This window comes from Amblyraja radiata, chromosome 34 (assembly GCF_010909765.2).
Source record: "Amblyraja radiata isolate CabotCenter1 chromosome 34, sAmbRad1.1.pri, whole genome shotgun sequence".
Taxonomy (NCBI): Eukaryota; Metazoa; Chordata; class Chondrichthyes; order Rajiformes; family Rajidae; genus Amblyraja; species Amblyraja radiata.
The window spans coordinates 10,565,744-10,589,759 of NC_045989.1; the positions used below are offsets into that span (position 1 = coordinate 10,565,744).

The 24,016-nt window shown below is 38.5% G+C and overlaps 1 protein-coding gene across 4 annotated transcripts in view; it reads right to left on the bottom strand.

Annotated features, from left to right (window-relative positions):
• The window catches only part of map2k5 (mitogen-activated protein kinase kinase 5), a 235,402-nt gene that overhangs the window by 161,968 nt on the left and 49,418 nt on the right, over window positions 1-24,016 (bottom strand). For 3 of the 4 annotated variants that reach the window (XM_033050037.1, XM_033050039.1, XM_033050036.1), the window contains exons 5-8: window positions 23,823-23,863; window positions 14,806-14,873; window positions 13,565-13,613; window positions 3,278-3,342 (exon numbers count right to left, since the gene is read on the bottom strand). In XM_033050037.1, coding sequence (XP_032905928.1) covers window positions 3,278-3,342; window positions 13,565-13,613; window positions 14,806-14,873; window positions 23,823-23,863 — 223 coding nt within the window. The remainder of the gene's footprint in view (window positions 1-3,277; window positions 3,343-13,564; window positions 13,614-14,805; window positions 14,874-23,822; window positions 23,864-24,016) is intronic. The other variant, XM_033050038.1, reaches the window with a different exon arrangement.

Genomic DNA, 24,016 nt, shown 5'->3' on the forward strand with positions numbered 1-24,016 from the left:
CGGCAATTTATTTTGGCGTGGCCTACTTGGGCCAAATAGCCTGTTGCCATGCTGCAAAACTTTATAATTCAAATAAAATAATTTCACAATGGAAATCTTTGCCTTACACCATATCCTTTTGTCTAAACAGTGATTGAAGGAAATAGTAACTAAAAATCTTTGTAATAACATGGTCTAATTTTGGAAATATATTAGTTAGGCATAAAAATAAAAAATTTTGCTGAAAATAATTACATAGTGGTACAATTTTATATATATATATTAATAATTTTTCAGAAATCTAGTGTTTAAAATAATAGCTATGAACGCAAAACTCCATTCATATTATATGCTAACAGTTATTAACTAGAGTTACATTTTGCAATGTCCAGACTTTTGGGCTCCTCTACGGATATAAATCCTTCTGAGTATTTCAACATACCATCTAGATAATGTAACGGGTCATGCTTGATAAACCTAAACATTTGAAGACAGTTGAAATAAATATAGTTCTATAAATCAAAAAATATTAAATATACATCTATTTAAAAATCAGATTTCAGAGATACAAAACTAATCAACATTTATACAATAAAAATAAATAAAAATAAACCTTCACTATATTTAGTTTATCCAGGGCCTCAGCTCTGCATAACTGAGCTCTGCCCCTGTACTCAATGCTTAGTGCAATGGACAAGTGTGGAAGGAAGCAATGCACTGGGCAAAAAGAGGACCTGACCCACTGACAATGGGCAAGTGCATGCATTGATATATCGTTGGGGGGCCTTTCTAAAATGGTACCACGACCTTTATTGAATAAAATTGAAGTTTCAAAGAAAGGAAATCTTGTTGAATTTCTACTGGCTTTTGATAAGACCTCATTTACAGTAGTGTGGGTCTGAGGAAGGGTCCCGATTTGTAATGTCACCTATCCATGTTTTTCAGAGATGCTGCCTGACCCACTGAGTTATTCCAGCATACTGTGTCATTTTGTGTAAACCAGCATCTTCAGTTCCTTGTTTCTAATGTGTGTATTTTAGTTTAGAGAGGAAGTAATGTATAGAAATGTTAGTCCCCTTGAAGGTTGAAGGCACTGCTTGATCCTGGACCTGCTACGAATTTCATTGGTGCTTGGATCCCAATGTCTTGAACCCTACGGAAAGAGAATTGAGATTTTCTATATTTGAAAATATGCCATGTGTGACTAAAGAAGGGTCTCGACCCGAAACGTCACCCATTCCATCTCTCCAGAGATGCTGCCTGTCCTGCTGAGTAACTCCAGCATTTTGTGTCTACCATGTGTGACTTAGGTGGATCTGGAAGCTGTGGAAGAGGTGGGAACAATTAAGGTACTGGAGGAATGAAAGCTGGTAGTCTCAGGTTAAGAACAGGGACTAGAATAAGGGCAGAGATCAAGTAACTGACCAGGTATGAGTGAGGATGGGTTGTGTAGTATTGGTTAAAGGAGGCACTCAGTTAAATGGCTCTGGCTCTGCCACCATCAGGGGTCAGGTCTCCGTCACGCTGGTTTTGCATCCATTTTATTTAATGGAGAAACTGGTGGAACATCTTACAATAAAATACGTTTGTAGATACAGGTCCTAGCACACTGAGGAAAGGTAAGAAAGCTTGGAGTGATGCGAGTGGACAGAGGATTAAAATTTGCAAATTATATTTATTGGTGCATTGAAGCTTGTGTTTTGTGTCTCCTGGTCTTTAACTGTGGCGTAAATTTCCTAGACATTCAATACACCATTGCCATTACTACATCATTTGTATCTCGTTAAAATATATCCAATATCAAAAAAAAAATAAGTAATTGGATATTTAAAAGTTTTCGAGATTATATTTCAAAGTCCTTTCATTTTCATTGGGACCATACTTGAAGGCTGCTTCTGGGATTTTTTCAGTGTTTCTCTACTTAATCACAAGCCATGATACAAGTGATTTGTTCCCCCTTTCGATGCAAAGTGCCTCGCTTTTGCTCTCTACTGCTGCTCCACTACAAAGTGCTATGATAAAGGGCATAAACAGCAAGCCTGCTGAGTTTTAAGAGTATTACTGCACCAGCTCATTGTGCGTCACCCGCTTCCCTTGTTTATTTTTCACAAGAAAAGGTATTGATGGATATTAGAGAAAATATAGTCATTAAAAAAACTGTATTATGCAGCCGTTTACATATATAAGCCTTTCAACTGCAACATGAATACATTTGCACAACTGCTAATGTCTGGCAAGAACATATCATATTCAAGTGCGCAATTTACATCCAAAACAAGAAAGTGATTAAAACTACCTGCAAACTGGTTGTACTCAAATGCAGAAGATATTTGCAGGACAAGGTTTTAAGGAAGACAGTAAGTAGAAATTTTGAGAAACCCGATTGTTCTTTATTTCCCCACCACATCCTTTGTTATTTGCTCTAATAAGCTAAAACAAGCAAGGAAAAACCTGAAAATATTACACACCTACACTATTACCTACAGAAAACAAAAGCATATCTAGTTGATGCAATAAGATTTTACTCACTACCATATACAAGATGAATTGCTGTTGTGGACCGATTGTAACTGTACTCAATTGAGTGAAAAGCTATTTGCGCAACATAATGGGCATCTGGGAGGACGATTACATGAAGTGTTGAGACAAGAATCTCAGTTTTCGGTTAGTCTGGAAATCGTATTCACTAACAGTATGAAAGCTTGCCGGCTTGGTAAGCCACAGCTCATTCCTGCCATCTCCATCCCCAACATTTATTTTAAAATGCTTTGTCAATTAGCAGTTGGAGTTTGTGAACTGCCATCCGGGTATGTGAGGAGTGTGATCGCTTTCAAATTAAAGAGAAACAACAAAGTAATTCAACCCACTGCAATAAAATTTAAGTGGTTGTAAAAATAAATGGGTTGTTTTTTTTATGTACAAGTGCAAACCAGAGTAGACAGTCTCCCTTTAAGCCAAGGTTAGTGCAAGCAGTGATCAATACCTCAATCTCAATAAACTATTTCAATAATAGTTGATTCAGGTGGAAACAGGAGTTGAAATTTCTGTTCATCGACCTATGTCACCTTGTCATGTTTGCTGAACACTGATAATACATCATAGCTGTAATGGAAATGACTAAGTGTAAAGTGTACACAGAAAGGCACCCACAGAATCGCTTTCATTCTTCAACATCAAATCAATATGATATGCATGCCTTCAGCCAAAACCATATGATGGATGCTAGGAGGACATTAAAAAACCCTTTACCAACATTTCTCAATGCATTCCGTGGTAATAGGTAGAGGCAGATACTCACTTGTACACTGTCCCTCCATTGCCATGACCGAGGATATCTCGATACTGAATGTCCTGTTCATTCATCTAAAAGAAGGGAAGGTGGAAAAAAAACTAGTAATGTCAGGCAAGCGTATAGAAATGTCAAGGAAAAGTAACTCAAGGCCATAAACAACAAGCATCCAGGTCATTTCAAGTTCAGCAGCAAGTGGGAAAAGATCAATACAACATTTGCTGTTCAATTTATAAAAGACAATACCAAGGGACGAAGTGATGGAAAGTTTAATGACAATTTGTTTGCCTGGGTCATTTCATTAATGTTTGATAAAAGATGTCAAAACTGAATGATATAACATGGTTTAGGTGGGTCAGCGTGAGGAACCTAAATGGCGGACCGGGGTTTGGGGGAGAAGAGAAAGGAAGCTGACTGGCATCGCTTAAACCCCAAGGGCAAAACAAAGGCAAAAATGAGAATTCGGTATAAAATCATGCCATTCTGCCTCAAAACTGAAACAATTTAATTTAGCTGAGAGTGGCTTTGGTCTTCATTACAAACAAGTAGGAATGCAGCCATCCTTCAAAGTGTATGTCAGTGCTGTCAAAGTCTGTAGCGTTCAATGCCAGTCACATAGAAACAAGAGACAGGTGCTGCAGAAGTGTTAATGTCAAAGACTTCAATTGTCAACTTGGTTAGAGAGTTAAGAAATAACCTCTATAGCATTTTGTCATTCTGTTTAAAGAATATAGAAATTAAGTTTATTTATCCCCCTCTATTTTCCCCACATCTTTGTTCCCCTTCATAACATCAATTAAAGTATTTCTGGTAAAGAAGGCAGCAGAACTTGCCTCTCTCTGATTTTCAACGTTTAGTGCTAATGCATCCTTAACTAATAAATGGGCAATTTAATCAAATTCAAGGAAAACTACTCACGAATGTCAAACTCCTCCCATTTATCAGTGGAAATGTCAAGAGCTTTGGGACACCAGTGCAAAGGCTGAATTCCCAAACTTACTGGCATCCTCGCCCCTGTTTTCCTGACTACACTTTGACTTGGACCCACTCAGTAGATCCAGCAGCAGAATTACAAGCTTGCTGGAACTGCCCAGGAGTTACAGTGGGGATTCTGCTTTCTAGGCTTATTGCAGAAACAAGCCTCTTCATCTCAATTGAGAAGAAGAACTGTTGGGGGGGGAGGGTAAATATTAGTGAATTCGCATTTTTTGCATAAATTGACAGACACAAAATGCTGTAGTAATTCAATAGGTCAGGCAGCAGCTCTGGAGGATATGGACAGGTGACATTTTGGGGCACGACCATTCTTCACTCTGATTGGGGTGGGGGGAAGAGAAGAAAGCTGCAAGAGGGAAGTTTTTTAAAATAAATTGTTTAGTTAATATTTTAACTGCTTCTGTGTTTATTTTATTTAAACATATTATTTATTTTTGATTCATTATTAATAGTTTAAAAAATCTATTACAATGTCTGGGAAATTTAGAAGCAATTGACTGATCTTACACAAAGCCCGGGTTAGCTGACAGGATTATGCAGTCATTACTTGGGCGAAGTTTGTTCTGGTCCACCCTTGTGATGGCATACTTCACACTCAGCTCCACCACTCCTTGCCATTTAACACTAGGCAGCAAAGATGACATTGGCAGATCCAAAAGAGCAAGTTCATACTTCTTCCTACATCAGCAGAGAGTGTAAACCAACCACTTCTGGCTTAACACTTGCAATTATGGCTAAATAGTTGATCAGTGGTCATAGCAACGTGAAAGGTAAGCCACTACACAAATAATCCCGATCAACAAAATAATAATATATTATTTTTTAAAAGGTTTTACAGTCATCTACATCTATAAACTTCAATCCGTTCAAATATCTGCTGTCCTTAGCCTTCAATGCTCCAACCTATCCATATTCTCCAGGGATTCTACCTGACCTGTTGAGTTACTCCAGCACTTCGTGTCCTTTTGTGTAAACCAGCATCTGCACTTTCTTGTTTGTACTTAAAACTCAAGCTTCCACCAACATATCCCCACACTCCACAAACAAATTTTCTTCCTTAAACATCCAAAGTGCATTGGGATTTATGTTCCTATATTAGAGGCTTTGAATAATGCAAACTGAATTTTGTGTATTGTGTTATACATACAACACTTTCTATATTTATTTCCAATTTCTACCATTCATATTTTTGTTATTATCTGTAACATTTTTTTTAATTTGCCATTGTGTTTGGCGGTGAGCTTGTATGGTAGCTAATCAGCTCAGCCCAACTTACACTCACCATCTAGTACTCCCAACAGGTTTTCACTGATTATTATTATTATTTCTGCAAGAGTTTGCAGTACTTTAAACCATTCAATTGATTTGTCACTGGGATGTTCAAATAGCCTGGCACTTTGATGCAAGCATAGACCACTTGAACAATCTAAGCAGTGAAATTCCAACTTTCCTAATATTCAGTGAAACCTTTCAATCTATCTATATAATTAAAAGTCTCATCTTGACCACTTCCTGTCTGCGCTGTATGTTGATTTTAGAAAAAATGCTACCCTGTATCGTTGCACTTTTTGGCCATCTTACTCACAGTCCTCCTCCGCTGAGCCAGCCCCGAGGATTTTTCCCATCGATGAAAAATAAAAAAAGTTATGAGTGATTAAAAAACCTTGAGATCAGCTGATTGGACCTCTCGCCTGTCAATCACCGTGATGAAGGCAACGCCCCTTCCGTGTGTGTGTGTGTGTGTGTGTGTGTGTGTGTGTGTGTGTGTGTGTGTGTGAGAGTCTGTGTGTGTGTGTGTGTGTGTGAGACTGAGTGAGTGTGAGTGTGAGACTGTGTGAGTGTGTTATGTGCGAGTGTGAGTGCATGTGTGTTAGTGTATGTGTGGGTATGTGCGTGTATGTGTGGGTATGTGCGTGTGTGTGTGTGTGTGAGTGCGTGTGTGTGAGTGCGTGTGTGTGAGTGCGTGCGTGTGAGTGCGTGCGTGTGAGTGCGTGCGTGCGAGTGCGTGCGAGTGCGTGCGTGTGAGCGTGCGTGTATTGGAATTGGTGGAGAGGTGGAATATTGCGTTGGGGACCAGCCCTCCCGTGTGAAGCTGGGCCCACAGTCTAATTTCCTTTAAACTTGCTTGCACAATAACAACTTTTCACATGTGTGTTTGTTAAATTAATTTGCTAGTTCTTTTTTCAATGGTAGCCCAGCATCTCAGGCAGGTACAGAATATTGTTCACTGTAAGAGTTTGGTAAAACAATATTTAATATTTTCATACGGTAGTCATTTCAAAAGCGAAAAGCTCTCAGCATTACAAGATTGCAACTTCCCACAATTTAGACTTTTCATAGAGTATTTTGAACTACAGGACAGGACAGTAGGTATAAGTCATGACCTCCTAATTTGTCATTTATCGCAGAAGGAATATGAGGTGATTAATGAATAATTGCACAAAAAGAATATTGGGAGAATAAAAGCCCTACTTGGGTTAAATGTAATTTTTCCATAAATTACTAGTAATACATTTAGTGAATTTGGTGGCCACACACTCAGTAAAAGTCATATTAATTAAGTACAAATAAATCTACAGCTATGGTGTCAAACAACAGAGTGGATGAGGTCAACAACAAAAAATAACAAACAAGTAAACAATACATGTTGTGAAAACCATGTATTTATAACAATGTAATACCATGTATTTATAACAATACTATTTTAACCTAAGACTGAATCTCAAGACAATTCTCGCAAATTATTCAAGCTCGGGAGACATTTTCAAAGCATTATTTGAACTCCCAATTAAATCCCCGCCTACTAATTACCCACCCTGGTATTGGTTTTCTCCAATGACCTTAAAGGAAAATAGATTTTACAATTTTGGGAGGGAAATTAGTAAATTATAACATTAAAGATAGAAAATCTGTGCATAAAATTGCCAAAGCAAAACAACATTTTTACAGGCCAATTTAATATATTCTTTACATAGCAGGTTTATCACAATTAGTTTATTAAACAACCAATTAAATATTACAACATTTACCAATATTTGCTTCCAAGTCAATCTAATTTATGCTGTAGTAAATGGAACTCCATTTTCAACTTCAGAATCAAATTCTTTTGTTTTTAGTGTCAATATATCATTCAAAAACATACAAAAGTTCTTATAAAACAATCCCAACAATTTTAGTAATTATAGTAACTATTTCTAAAATATCACAGGCAATGGAGGATGTGTAGAAATAATATTTTATATTATACCAAGTAATTTAAAAAAACATATGGGCAAATGCTTCCTATGAACTAGTGACACTTTATCAATACTGGAATCAATGGTTGGCATTACCAGTGAGTGACAGATATGAAATAAATATTTATATCACATAACCCGTGTCAATGAAACACAGCAAAAAGCTATTTTCAACCTGTCAATAGCTGATTTTCCCAATGACAAGCAGGAGAATCATAATTTTAACTTTTTTTAACATCTAATATGAAGTCAATATTGAACTGTCACTGGTAATTTTGTTAAACTACCAGACAGCACATTTTTAATGCTTGGTTATATTATGTCCTGAATTGTACTGAATTGATTCTGTGGCAAACAAACAAGATTGGAGCACTGCCACTACTATCAAATGTCAAGGGGACATCCCTCCATTAGGCTACTCTGTTACAGGTGATATCAAGGGACAAGCGTAAAGAGCAAGCTGGTAATTGTCTGCTTGACACACTCAACTTGAACAACTTGATTCATGAAATGCCAAAAAGGCTTAGTCTGTTCCCTTCACAGAGAATGAATACGCATCCAAGATGATTAACTTTTTATCCTAAAAAGTGTGAAAGGAATGTGAACAGCAGTTAGGAAATCAATAAGCATCTTTCATTTGCAGTGACACAGATGTCTCAGTCAATATAACTTAATAAGCAAGCGTGATCACATTGGACAGATGCCCTCCCTCCTCAAAGGTCTCTTAAAAAGCTTCATCTTTCCACACTACCTTAAAAGCACCATTAAAATCTATTTACTGGGACCAATTTAAATGCGCAAATCAACAGTAAGTTACATGTAAGCAATTATTAAAATCGTAACAGAGATTTCCAAAGCTCCTGTTAAAAACTTTAAAATAATTGAATGGTCCATTAGATCATGGACGCAGTGCTAGAGCTTTACTGACCACTTCGGGTAGCCACCGGCATTGGGCATTGTCACTTCAGAATATGGACGAGTAGTAATTTATTCAATGCAAAATCAAAGAAAATTTCTAGTTTTATACTTCAGTGCTTATATTCTATGATGATATGCTTATATACTTTTATGATGTGCAATTTCCCCTAGCCCTGTGACTGACCTGATATTATATTGTCAGAAAATTGGCAGCTCAATGTCTACTTTCAGATTAAGGTAAAGCATTTGATCGGCAGCAACATACTGCCATCCAAACCACAGAATACTGAACAATTGCAATATTATACACATTGTTCACATAAAGATTTGTTGCTTTTTTGCATTTCTTTCATTCATTTGTTCCATATCCCTCTACATCACCATCTTTATCTCTCGTTTCCCTTTCCCCTGACTCTCAGTCATAAGAAGGGTCTCGACCCGAATCGTCACCCATTCCTTCTCTCCAGAGATGCTGCCTGTCCCGCTGAGTTACTCCAGCTTTTTGTGTCTATTTTCTTTAATTTTACTCCACCTACTAATGGGGTTAGATGAAAAAGATTGGATAGAATAGAAACTGAAAGTCTATGAGTTCTTGAAAATAGATTATTCTTGGTCAAATCCTATGTAATTTGGTCCATTTTTAAATGTTTAATTACATAACCAAAGAAAATAAGCACAATATAAATGACATGATATGCTGCAGTTAGTGCCATTGCCTCACAAATTCAGGAATCTGGGTTCAATCCTGACTTTAAGTCCTGTCTGTGCAGAGTCTGATGTTCACCCTGTGACCACATAGGTTTCCCCTGGGTGGTTTGTCCCGCATCCCAAAGCTAGCATGTTAATCAGCTATTATAAATTACCACTTGGTACAGGTAAGTGGCAGAAGAATAAAGAAGAATTGATGGGCATACGTGAGAGTGAATAAGTTGCAGGATGATAGGAAAATAAGGGTAGGAGGAATGGGACTATGGGATTTTGCAGCTGGCAGCTGGCACAGACCAGCACATAAGTTAGATGTCAAGCATCAAATACTTTTGGAAATCAAAACCTGAGGGTTACTGGCAAATGCCTCGCACAGGCTAGTGTGCATGTACCTCTGTACGCGTAGATATACACAGAGATGCACACACAACCTAAAAGATAAAAATGAATATCACCATAATAAAGAATAACCATCTTTTTTTTGCTGCCAGAAGATGCATGTTTGTGTGTGTGTGTGTGTGTGTTTAGAACATAAGGAGCAAGAGTAGGCTCTTTCATTCAGCCAGCTTTCATTCAGTAAAGCCATTGCAATCTTGGCCGCAGCACCAATTCCCCATTTCCCTTTGTAGTTCAATGTCTGTTAGTCTCTACATTGAATATATTCAATGACTCCTCCTGAACCAAAGATTCATAATCATCTATGACAAGAACTTCTCCATGTGCAAGCCCTAATTCTGAATCCATGCCCCATATATAAGATCACCTCTTATAGAATAGAATAAAATAGAATGCCTCTTATTGTCATTCAAACAGCTTGGTTTGAACAAAATTACATTTCTACCGTCTTAACATTACAAAAAAAACCAAGACCCACACTTAACACAATTTACACAATCATCCATCACAGTGAATCTCCAACACCTACTCACTGTGATGGATGGCAAAAGTCTTATCTCTTCCATTTGTTCTTCTCCCGCGATCCAGCAGTCCAACTGCAATGTCGAGGCGACTGGGGCTCCCGATGTTAAAGCCTACGGCGGGCGATGGCAATTCCCGCGGCCGTTTAAGCTGCACCAGGCGATGTTAGGCCCCAGCTCCGAGCCCTTTAAACCCCGCGATTCCGCCGGAGAAGTTGCCGTTGCAGGAGCTCTAAAAAGCGGTCTCCCACCAGGGACCTGTGAGCTCCCGATGTTCCTGTCCACCAGGCCTGCGGCCGGAGCCTCCAAAGCTCCGATGTTGGGTCGCAGCCGCCCGCTACCACAACTCTTCCCGTTCCGAAGTCGGCCAGCTCCGCGATGGCGAGTCCGCAGGCTCCGCGACTGGAGCCCTCAGGTTGGTTCCGGCTGGAGGCCGCCGCCGGCTCCACGATGTTAAGCCCAACGACATCGGAGACCCGACAGGGAAAAAGTTAGGGTCCCCGTACAGGGAAGAGATTAAACGGTTTCCCCATCCCCCCCACCCATACACAGCTAGAAAATAATAAAAACTAGAATAAAAAACATACATTTAACGAGACAAAAATTTAAAAAAGACAGACGGACTGCAGTCGCGCCGCTGCCATTAGGCGCCGCCACACTCTCACCTATATATTGTTTCAATAAGATCACTTATTGTTTCACACTCCAATGACCATGGGATCAATCCCTTCATCGCAGGAATCAATCCAGTGAACCTTCTCACCAATGACTCCCATTAAAGGATATTCTGCCTTAAAAAAAATGTACATAGGACTCCAGGTGCAATCTCACCAGCACTCAATAAAACTGAATCAATACTCCCTACTTTTACCTCGCAACATTCCAAACCATGTCAATATTTTATAGTCTTGTTGATTACAACCAATATATTTACTATTTTGTGCAGCCACTTCCTGAAATCAGGGGTTTTGGGGCCAAGGATGTGTTGCCCTTTAGTCCAAATAGTTTGCCACATACTTTTTTTTTCTCGTGTCTAAATTTCTTCCCTCCATTAAGCCTCTTGATTGGGATATTTTTACAGTGACAAATAATTTAATCTAGAGTCATAGAGTCTTACAGCATGGAAACAGGCTCTTCTGCCCAGCTTTCCCATCGTGACCATATAGATGGTTCATCTGTACTAGTCCCACCTACATGAGTTTGGTCCATACTCTAAACCTTTCCTATCCGTGGATCTGTCCAAATGTGTTTTAAATGTTGGTGGAGTATAACTGTGCATAAAAGAAAGGGGAGTTATAGCATAATGGTGAAACCACTGGATTATTGATACAGGATTATTGATACAGGCACACAAATTGGAATCTCACCTCAACTGAGGAATTTACATTTGAGTAGTAAAATAGGGATATACGGAAAAGGATAGTCTTGGGAACAGGAACCATGGAAGTACCAGACTACTGTAAAACTCATCTGGTTTACTAATGTCCTTCAGGGAATTAAATTTTCCTTTCATATACAAACATCCCGTATACAATTTTCCTTTCGTATACAAACATTTGACTAGAGACTCTTCGAAATGCATAACTCATAATTGCCTCTTCAGTTCCGGGTCAATTAGGGAAGATGATGAAGGCTGGCATTGCTAGCATAGCGCACGTCCCATGAACACACAAGTAGGGAACAATAGTATGGTGGCTATAAAAATGGAACAATGCTAATTAATCTATCATCTGATGTGAGAAATAATTTGGTTTATTAATTTCCATCTGAAAAGAAAATCTGCCATCCTTTCTTGATCTAACCTATATGTGATTCCAAACTCTACAGTGCAGTCAATGCTTAATTGCTTCTTGACTTTAAGGGAAATTAGAAGGGAACATTAAATGCAGGCATTAGCATCAATGTTCATAACACGTGGACAAAAATATATTTTAACAATTATTAATAATTTGCACAACAGAATAAGCCAAAAACCAGCATGGAACGTTTAAGGGCTGAGAGAAAAAGTTGAAAGTGAAAGAAAACAGAATATTAACAGCTGAATGGATAAAGGGATTGGCAGATAGAAAGTAGAATGTATACTAAATCTCGTTGCACTGACGTGCAATGACAATAAAAGATATTATTATTATTATTATTATTAGAAACAAAACTGATGGAATGGAGAACAATCTGATGCTTACAAGTAACCCAGATCTACAATAGAGTGACCATAAACTAAACTCAACTCAATCCAAGATATTCTGTAAAAGATATCACCACCATAAGGGGGATCTATGTATTTATTCCACATAAAGAAATAGAACATAAAGCAAACAAATACTGTTCTATGGGGGTTAGCTTAGAATGGAGGCTGAAATATCAAAATATGTAACTTCTGCCTCTGTGTACGCAGATATGATGGTGAAGAGTTAAAAGGTGAGAACATTGGGTTCTGGTGGTGGTTCATATACATTTCTGGTGGTGCCACTGAAGTGCAAGGTTAGAAGCAAGAAATGGGAGTTGCATTTACTACAGCATAAAATTATCATTGGCTAGGAATAAAGGAGGATGTTTCATAAATTCACTAGTGCTCCGGTTTAACAGAATTACATTGAGGGAGATTATTTGTAGTGGAGCAAGCTCAAAGTGCTAATGTCCTACTTCTATTTGTTAGAAGCATTCATCAAAGTAATTTCAATCAACTAATGATTCCATTAAAATAGTAATTTTATACATATTTGTTGACATATTCCTAAACACTCATTTGGATGATAAAAATGCAGAAAAGTTTGAGATATTTTCAGTTTGAGAAGATTATTCAACTTTTAATGTTGTAACAATACTAATACTAGCTTGATCGGCATCTTATCATTCACACTCCTCATAAATTCCATCTAAAACTTTGCCAAGTGTATTCTGAACTATCACCCATCATCTAAATGCACACCGACCTAAAATGAAACCTAATCAAGCAATATCATATTGCTCTTCTCATCAGAACTGCCCCCTCCATCGACTCTTTTAAGTCTAGACTTAAAACGTATTTCTACTCACAAGCGTTTCTTGAGACCTCTGAGGGAGCGCTGTATGTATTTATGTATGTATTGTTAGATCTATGTGCCACTGTATGTAGCACCTTAGTACCTACTTTGGTCAACGAGAGTTATTTTTAAATGTGCTATAGAAATAAAATTGACTTGACGACATTCCATTTTGTAATCATTCCATTATTGTTTATACCTTATCAAAAATTTACATTGTAAACTAAAGAATGTAAGTCATCAAGAACAGAGAGGAGAGATACTTGGTTTTGGTTCATGAAAGCAGTGCTGGAGTTGAAATTTATGGAAGGTGGCGGGTGGGAATTTAGCCAAGACATGAATTGACTTTGGATAATGGTTTTGGTGGTTCATGGGCTAAACACAAATCTGTAGGTTTCAACATGCTTCACAAGCACACTATTATTTACAGTATATTAGTGGGAAATTACACATCTATTAAACATAATGTGATTTTATTTACGTGCAGCTTCCAACACTCACCTGCCCATTTGCCAGTATTTTCTTAAGTTCAGCAGATGACTTCTTCAAGCTAAAGCAATGCAGTTATGAAAAGGTCATATTGATTGTACTTCACATGTAAATTATACAACTTTGTGTAATGAAAAATGAACCATCTCTCAAAATGTATTGTTAACATTAGTGCTCCCTCCACAATAGTCTAAATAGAAATAAATAAATGGACTGTAATTACAATGGAGCTATTACCTTTTGCTATTATAACACAATGAACCGAAAGGAACCCTTGAAATATGAAGCTTTGTTTCACAAGGTAAAAGACTTCCACAGGTAATAAGCTATAATTACTGCTTTGCAAATGTTCTGGATGTATAAATTAATCATACATTATTAGGCAGACTGCAATTCCTTCAAATATTTCAAAATATATACTGGATTTAAAAATATTAAGTTTATGTATGAAATTTTAGCCTCCAGCTACCAATCCCTATTTAGCACTTAATATGCTTAGAAATTCAATTAAAAAATTGCAGTGATATTTTTTTCATGTGGGCTGCTCAGCTAGTTTGATGACACCACAGTTACTAGGCATCAGTGATATCATTGAATAGATATCTAACAGTAACCAAGTCAGAAAAGGGGGAAATGTATGTCACATAGATTGCTATATTTTCGTGGGGGGCTCCAAGATTAGTGGTGGGTGCAGTTGCTTCAACTGACTGTGAAGTTGTGCCAATTATTATACCAGACATGACCATGAGTTGATCCGCAGAAATATATCCTGACAATGATTATCACTGAGGCTTAATTCCCCTAATGTGGGCAAGATGCCAATCGAGCGAAACATATGCATGGATTTACATTCCAATGTAAAGAGGGAAGAAGAGAAAAATCAAATAGAAAGAAAAACACAATTATCAATCTTGATGCAAATTTATTAAATAATTTGCACTTTAGTAATTTGAGTTTGAAACTAATCTAAATATTAATGTCAATACCATCAACATATCTTGAAATTGAGAAAATAGAATAGCAAATTTTAGATATTTTTATGAGTAATAGTTAAGAGATGACAGTAGCAATGATAAATATTAATTCCAATATAATTTTCTTTTTATAATTGTATTTCCCTCATTTTTGTCAAGAATTCCCAGCAGAGACACTTCTCAAATTATACAGTGTAACAATTTTGAATCTAGTTTCACTTGTTATCATGCAGCGATCATATCTCATAAGCCATTTTTGATTCTGCTCTTGACTCTTACCTATTGTTCGAAAGGCCTTCTGTGACTGCTGGGCAGCTATTATTAGAGGACCCTGCCCGTGTATTTACCTGCAGGCAGATAAGGAGTTTTTATCAGTCATTCATGGGCTGAGGACAGCAGTCTAATTAACCTGTAATTTACCATAGATTTCTCATTTCCATCCGGAGGTTAATTGGCTTGTTGCTAGGTAGGCGGATGGTTGCGTGATCTCTATTCGCACATGACGTTAGCATACTAAATCACTAAGTCTTTACAGAAAAAAGAAAAATCAATACTTAATGCTACTATGTAATGATGAATATCACTATACAAAACGTGCTTAAAAATGCATCTGCTTTTCATTATAAGGGCATTTTTATTCTGAGGTTTTGCAGAACACTCCAGTTGTATTTATAGATTTCTTCTTATTCTAATGTAGATCATAAGCTTTACCCAGTCCGCCAAAGCCTACGGGATCTCTCAGTTGATAATGACTAGAGCCAGGATGTTTAGGCGCTAAAAATCTCTGAAGTAGGCAGGCAAAAAGGCAAAATAAAATTACGAAAAAGGCACGAAAAAGGCATTTATTGACAAAAAAAGGCATTAAAAGGCACGTATTTCCACCACCAAAATATGGTTAAAAATGATAATTATAAAGGTATACTACATTATTGCCTGGTTGCACATAACTACTAGTATTTTTTTCAAATTATTTGGTGTTAAACTATGCTGTCTGTCAGACAGAATATGCTTCAGTTGTGAAAAACTTATTTCTACCCCAGCTGAGGTCACTGGTGCATTCCTGAAACAAGCTATAAACTCTACATTCATGTTGATATCTTGTGCATTACAACTACCTATGTGAAATTTAGCTATGTTTTGTACTTCATGATCTTTGTTAGCTAAAATCGCCCTCATATTTTCCTTGTATGTCTTTACCAACATCGCCTGGAACTTTAAGTACAAAGTACAGCAAGTGAAGACGTAAACAACTGAGCAATAGTTGAGCTGTTAGTTCTCCAATACTTCCGATGTCAACAAATACTCCTTTGATGGTTGACCTGCCTCCAGTGTACCAATGACCACATTGGCAACATTTCTCCCCACAGCATCGATTGTCTCGTCTATTGAGATCCATATTTTGTTGCATGCAACTTCATCTCTAATTTTCTGCACAACAATGTTGAAGTTGCTATCAACATAATTTTTCTGTAATGATGACTCGCTCGGTATATGTTCCTCTGTGTATTTCTCTAAAAAACCTCTGAGAGATTTGTTTTCCAATTTCCACCGTGGAATTCCAGCATCAATAAATGCTTTGCACAGGTCACATGAAAACTCAGATTTGGGACTGGAGCCAGTAGTAAATGTTGTGAGGAGACAAGCTTCTCAGTAGTAAATGTTGTGAGGAGACAAGCTCCCGCTTTCAGTTTCTCTGCCGCCCGACTTGTGTTTAGCTGTCTGTACATGCTGGGAGACAAAATATTTCTTCTCATGATTCACTGCTTTCTCACATGCTTTGCAAAACAGCACACAGTTGTCTGTAGAGAATATATCACTCCCGTACACTCTCACCAAATTGTTCAGTTTTATTACAAGGTTTTCACTTGACTTTAGGCATTTTGACGTTTGCAGGGGTAGATCCCACAGGAATGGGGATGCAGACCTCTACAGGCAGGCCAAGTACAAGCTGAGAAGAGGAATCAGAGCTGCCAAGGAAAGATACTCTGAGAAGTTGAGGAACAAGTTCTCAGCAAATGACTTCTTCAGTGCAGAAGGGCTTGCAAGTAATCACAAGCTACAAGGGGAAAAAACCTCGCTCCTTGGACAATCGTCAGCTGACCAACGACCTGAACGAGTTCTACTGCAGTTTTGATAAGCAGAAACTTGGGGAGGGGGTGTGTGGTACCCCCACACCCCCTCCCCAACCAACACTTCACACCTACTCACAGCCTGACTCCAGTTTGAAAAGGCTAGATCCTTCCCCACCTACACCTCCCCAATCACCACTTCACACCTACTTAAAGCATGACTCCAGTCTGCAAAGACTGGACCCTTTCCCACGCACCCTTTTCCAATCACCACTTAACACCTACTTCCAGCCGAGTTTCGCCCCGGTAGTCTAAATTTTCTTGTAAGTTATGTTAAAATGGCAAAAAAGGCTGATTTAGGCACTCAACCGCAAAAAAGGCATTATCTATCTGAAATCATCAAAAAAGGCATGAAAAGGCACTTATGGCATTTATGGCAAAATCCTGGCTCTAATAATGACTTTAACTCTTCTTCCCATTCCCACACCTTACATTTTTGTCCTGGGCTTCATTCATTGCCAGAGTCGGGCCACATGCAAACTGGAGGAACAAAACCTCATATTCCCCTTGGGTAGCTTACAACCCATTGGTATGAATATTTAATTCTCCAATTTTAGGTAACTACTGAACCTTCCCAAGACAGACACAACATGCTAGAGTAACTGAGGGAGACAGGCAGCATCTCTGGAGAGAAGGAATGGGTGAAGTTTTGGGTTGAGACCCTTCTTCAGACTCATCACCCATTCCTTCTCTTCAGAGATGCTGCCTGTCCCGCTAAGTTACTCCAGCATTTTGTGTCTATCTTTGGTTTAAACCAACATCTGCAGTTCCTTCCCACTCTCCCGTCATCCCGCCTAACACCCCACTCCCCTCCTCCCATGTGCCCAACCTGGACTCTCACATATTTATTCCCTACCCCTCCCCTTTCATCTACATTCCTTCCTCTAGATTCACAATGCGCAAATCTTCAATCCTTTCATCTCTTCTGTCTTATCTCTGGCCTTTGTCCACCATCTGTCTATCAAAAACCCTCCTCACCTATATCCACCTAATACCTGGTAGGCTTTGTCCTGCCCATGCTCTCTTCCAGCTTTCTAACTTCCCCCCCCCGGGAAAAAGGTTCTGACTGTCCACTCCATCTATGCTTCTCATAATTTTATATGCCACTATTAAGTGTCCCTTCAACCTCCGTCGTTCCAGAGAACAATCCAAGTCAATTCAACCTGTCTAGCCGAAACCCTCTGATCCAGGCAGCATTTTGGTAAACCTACTCTGCAACCTCTCCAAAGTCTCCACACATCTTTCCTGTAATCGGGCGACCAGAACACCGCGTAATACTCCAAATGCGGTCTAACCAAAGTCCTATAGAGGTGCATCAAGACGTCCTGATTCGTAGTCAATGCCCCAAGCAATGAAGGCAAGCATATCATATGCCTCTTTACCACGCTAACTACTTGTGCTGCCACCTTTAGTGAGCTATGAACTTGGACTCCAATATGTTTCTGCACATAAATGCTGTTAAGGGTCTTGCCATTAACTGTATACTCTCTCCTTACATTCCACCTCCCAAGTGCAACATCTCGCACTTGTTCGGGTTAAACTCCATCTGCCATTTTATGCCCATTTCTACAGCTAATTTATATCCTGCTGTATCATCCGACAGCATTCCTCATTGTCTGCCACTCCTCCAATTTTAATGTCATCAAACAACTTACTCACCAGCCCATCTACATTAAGTCTAGGTTCCTTGTTTCTACATTTCTACATGGATTTATTGGTGAGATGACCCTGCAAGCAATTGCAAATTTTGAGGAATTATGAAGAACTGTGACCACCATGATGTCATTTCCAGCTTCATCCTCCTGTACCTTGAAGAAATGGCATTTATTTTTAAGGCTAAATTATGAATTCTCCACATCTCCAATACATAAGAAATAGCAGGATAAAGCCGTTAAGCTCCTAGTGCCTGTTCTGTAATTCAATAAGAACATGGGTAATCTTTGAGTTTAGCACTACTTTCCTACACTAGTAAACTATTGATGATTGATCAAACAGTGCATTTGCTATTTCCATCAACACTGACTTCAAGACCTTGGGTGATGTACAGCACCAGGTCCTGGGGATTTACACCCAGTTGGCTCTGATAGGCAAACCACATAATATATATATTATATTATTATTTATATATTACAAAAACTCTCATCTTGTTCGTTTGTATGTATGCGTGCGTGTGCACGATATTCCTGGAACTGGAATAAGATAGCGCTACAATTTTTGGCCCATCTTACTCACCATTGTCCTGGTATGTAAAATAAATGTTTTGTTTGAATTTATGATATATTTTACAAGTTATTGACATTTTAAACTTTACAATAATCACTTTTCAAACCACTTTTCCACTTGCCCTGCCCGTCAGCAGCGTTCAACGTCACAATGACATCACAATGGGATCCTGAACCTCATTTACATTAAAAATCGCGATTTTCAAAAAAAATCCGTTTGAATCAAATTCTTCCGTTTTCATTCATAATTATGTCACCGTGGGATCCCGAATCTTATTCACATTTTTTTTTTCAAATCTTGTTTTAAAACTCAGTTTTAATCAAATTCTTCCGTTTTCATTAACAGCTAATATTGTGTTTAGGTTATTTTAAAGAAAATCATGATTTTCAATTTGGGGGGAGGGGGGAATTGAGATAGGGAGGGAAGGTTTCAATTTAAAAAAGCATCGCAATTTTCATTGTGGGGGTGGGATAGGGGGAAGTTTCATTATTAAAAAAACATTGTGATTTTCATTGTGGGGGGTGGGATAGGGGGAGGTGAGGCGTGGGGGAGCAGGGGGATATAGGGTGAGGAGGGGGTAGGATGCAGGGAGATGAGGGGGGTAGGGAGGGCAGAGGGAGAGGAAAGTGGGGAGGTGAAGAAGGAGGGTGGGGGAGGAGTGGGGGGGATGTAGAGGGAGAGGAGGGCAGTGGGGGAGGTGAGGAGGGAGAGTGGAGGAGTGGGATGGGGGGAGGTAAGGAGTGTGGGAGCATGGAGATAGAGGGAGAGGAGGGAGTGATTGAGGGTAGCGGAAAGGAGAGGGAGGGAGGTGAGGAGATGGGAAAGAATTAGGAAAGAAGAGGGGTGGGAGTGCTGGGGATAAGGGAGAATGGAAGAGAATGGGGTTAGGAAGAGGGATGGCGAGACACAGTTGGGGGAGGATTGCCGTGACTCGCGTCACAACGGGGATCTCTGGCGTCACAAAGGGAACCCCTCAGCCGCCCCTGCGCAGTTGGGGGCCATGAGTCAGTGGTGGAATATTTTGTTGGGGGACGGAGCCCAACAGGCCCGCACTTGGTCTAGTACGCGCTAAAGTCTTTAATTCCCATTACAGATCTCAACACCCATCCATTGTGAATATTGGGGAATAGGGAATCTGTGTAGAACTCACAATAATGGTACACCAGTGTTTAGTTTCATTTTAGAGATACAGCATGGATACATGCCCTCCCAACCATCCATCACTCGTTCACAGTAGGTCTATGTTATCCTACTTTTGCATGCCCTCCCTACATACTCGAGTAATTTACAGAGGTCAATTAACCTACAAACCTGCATGTCTTTGGGATGCGAGAGGAAACTGGAGGGAACCCACGTGGTCATATTGAGGATATGCAAAGACAGCACCCGAGGTCAAGATTGAACCCTGGTCTCTGGCTAAGTGAGGCAGCACCACAATGCTACTCATGTTTGCCTTTCCATATGGTATGTACAGCATTCTATTTTTATTTGTAAATGAGTGCACAGAATTCACAGAAACGCAATACAGAAATGATGAATACGATCAGGAAAACAGATCTGAAGAAGGGTCTCGACCAGAAAGGTCAACCATTCCTTCTCTCCAGTGATTCTGCCTGTCCCGTTGAGTTAGTCCAGCATTTTGTGTGTAACTCGGGAAAACAGAAACACAGACATACAATATCTAAACATATTTTAAAAGTACAAATAATTAAACTTATAATCAATTAACTTAGTCAGATTTAAACTTTTCCCTCAAGGTCATTCATATTTATACGGCACAGATGCTGCTGTTTCTTCTTAAGCAGTCTCTTGGGTGCTTCCACTCAGTCTGTGGGTTCAGATGTGGCTAATGAGGCCAACATGGGTCCCGCAGAGTTTGCATAGGTGGGGTGGATGGTTAATTTGGGAGGTGCTGCATTCCTTAGATCATTTACACTTTGCTTCTGTGTGCCCTTGATGAATGGTTCTCCATGTCATCCCAAACGCTCCTCGCCATTCTTAGTGGTCATGGCCCATGGTCTATTGAATCAGAAGAAATATTATCCTTTCCCCAAGGAGGCTTTAAGAATATCTCTAAATCAATTCCTTCGTCTACTTGGCATGAGACTCCCTTGCCATGATTGGGCCTAGAAAATGTACTGTTGAGAATTTGAATGACAGTCATTCAGCCCAAAAACAGGACCTTGGGCCCAACTGGTCCATTTCAACTAAGATGCCCTATCTACACTAATCGCACATGCCCGCATTTTGGCCCATATCCCTCTGAACCTTTCCTATCTATAATTTGGAAATACGAATTATGTGGTCTGGTCTTGGAGCCATCTTGGTGTAATTCCAGCTTCAATTCAGCGATATCATTCAACTTTAAAGCAACAAAGATTATTTTATTTTATTTTATTCAAATTAGTTACAACATGGGCACCACAGAGCCATAAATATTAGTGTTTTCTACAAAGTGAAAGGCAGAGGGCAAGGACAGGATAATAACTTTTTAAAAATTCTGCAAAGGCAAACTAATTTAAATGTGTGGCCTCATAAGAGACTTATTTACTTTTGTAATAATTGCAGAGAATGTTGGAAATACTCAGACTAACCAGCATCTGAAAAGAGAACATGTTGGTTATATCACTTCAGGTGTCCATGCTCAACCAGATGAAAATGTTGAACATTTGCAATCTTTTATTGCAATTTCCATTTATTTCAATAATGTTCCTCCCCTTGCTGCTGGTGATGAATTTTACTGGAAAGCTCTGGAGATTTTCCATTTGCAGAAGCAGTTAAAATAAGTCCAATTCTGATATGAATATCAGTTGGAAAAATCTGGATAAATGAATGAAAAAAATCCCAGGAAACAGACTGTACAATGTACAGTTTGATCAAAGCAACAACACAAAACTAGATAAAGGAATGACAGATGACAATTCAAATAATTTATTAGAATTATCTGAAAATAGAAAAAATATCTGGCTTTTAAAGTAAAATCCTTTTAAATACTTTTTTTGTTATTGACATCTGTCAAACTGTTGTTTATGTTAATCTGCATTGTGTAATTGTTTATGTACAGATTAAACTACAATACAACAATGGAGATGGGCCCAGAAATCCTTGTGATGTTGCCAATGCAAAAGAGGCAAAACAGTTTGTGGATTTTATGTTTTTGTCTTAAAAATACATTAGTCTAGTTATAACTGTATGGTAACTTCTATCATATTGTATAGTTTTGTTTAGTAAAGCCTAAACAGATTTTCCCCAACCAATTCAGCAACCGTTTTGCCCAGCCACAGCCGCGTTAATTTTGGTGAAACAATACAAATTTGATGCTGAGGTATTTGTTAAATCCAGCAAATTATTTGATTGACCAGCGTCATCCTTCAGTGAGCTCTTCGACAGAAGAGGCCCCAAAAGCTCCTGTAGATCATAACCTCCAATCACCATGAAGACATCTTAAATGTATATTTGGAATTCCCTGGTGTAACTCTGTGTCTGCATTTTTAAAACTTAGTTAAAAGGTCATCAACCTGAAAAATAACTGTTTCTCCATGTTCTTCCGGTGCTGCACATGTTATTTGTTTGAATTAGTCCATGGTTTTTTGTTTTTATTTCAAGACTTCCAATTAATGCAAACTTGTCATCCCTCTTAGTATCTTTCTTCCTAATTTGGTATCTTTTGTCAAAAGCAGTTCAAGCTGTAAGGTATATAAATACAGGAACTGGAGATACCGGTTTCGAAAAGAAGACACAAGTGCTGGAGTAACAGTGGGTCAGGCGGCATCTCAGAAAACATGGATAGGTGATATTTCGGGTAGGACACCTACCTCAGACTGACTGAATCCAAAACATCACATATCTATGTTCTCCATAAATGCTGCCTGACCCGTTGAATTACTCCAGCACGTTGTGTCCTCTAGTGAGGTGTATAACATTTGATGCAAAAAATTATATTGTTCAATATTGTATATTGAAAACAAGGCCACATTGTCTCATAGTGAATAGATGGGGGGGGAAATAAGACATCATGTCAATTCAATCTAATTAATTCACATACATTTACTATCCAATCATGCTGAATTGTCCACTCAACATTTGACCCAGTTGTATACATTAACTAAAGAATGAGGAACAAAACAAAATATTCAGATATCTGTTCTCACCTAAATACACCAGACTGGCTTAAATGTGGCTCTAGGTACTCTTTCTTCAACACAGGGAAGGTATAAGAGCAGAGAGCAATCTATTTAATACAGATCACATTACAGCTGTAACAAGGTGTCTACACCAATTGTCCACATACACTAAGAATAATCACTGAATAGTTACTAGGAGTGGGAATAATATTACCATTACATGTGGAAGGACAATTAGGACAATTTAACATTGTTAAAAATTAATGTTTTAAATTGACTAGGAAAAGAAAATATTCTATTTTATCATAATTTTGATATTGCTTTTTTTTTTTCATAAGTATAAATAGTAACACAACCACGGGGTTATCTTCCTCCCTATTGTTCCCTCAACATTCCAGTATTCCAAGTACATCACAAAAGCAACAGGTAATGAAGAATTCAGTAAAAAAAATGCTTGAAAGCTGAGAAATAATTTTATTTCCTTTGGAGCTCTGGAAGTTTGTATAATGAGTATAATTTCTTAATCATATCACTTTCTGTCCCTCATTAAAATGTACATTACAAAAATTTAACCACCTTTTAATATAAAAAATTAAAAGCGATAACCTATTTTGTAACACTAATTGCTTCAATGGAAATAAGACAAGAATTCACAGCTGTGTGATTAAATCATGGGAAATATTCCCTACTTTGTATAACAAGAGACCCCCTGCTTGTCAGAGTTTGAAGAGCCAAGGTTTTCAGATGACATTTCAATAACTGGAACACAGCATTACAAATCCATTCCCAACTTTACTGAAACAATTATTGAAATTATTACCTTCAGGCCATGTATGTTCCGTTTCCCAGGTGGCTTGCAGGCTGAAACAGTAATTGACTAAATTGCAGAACAAATCAGGGCCATTTACAAATTTGTTAAAAATGAATCATTTGAAAGAAATGAGCCTGACACCAAAATTAGCAGCTGAAAATGATGGAAAAGGAGCTTAAAAGCCAGAGTAGGGAATTTTATTT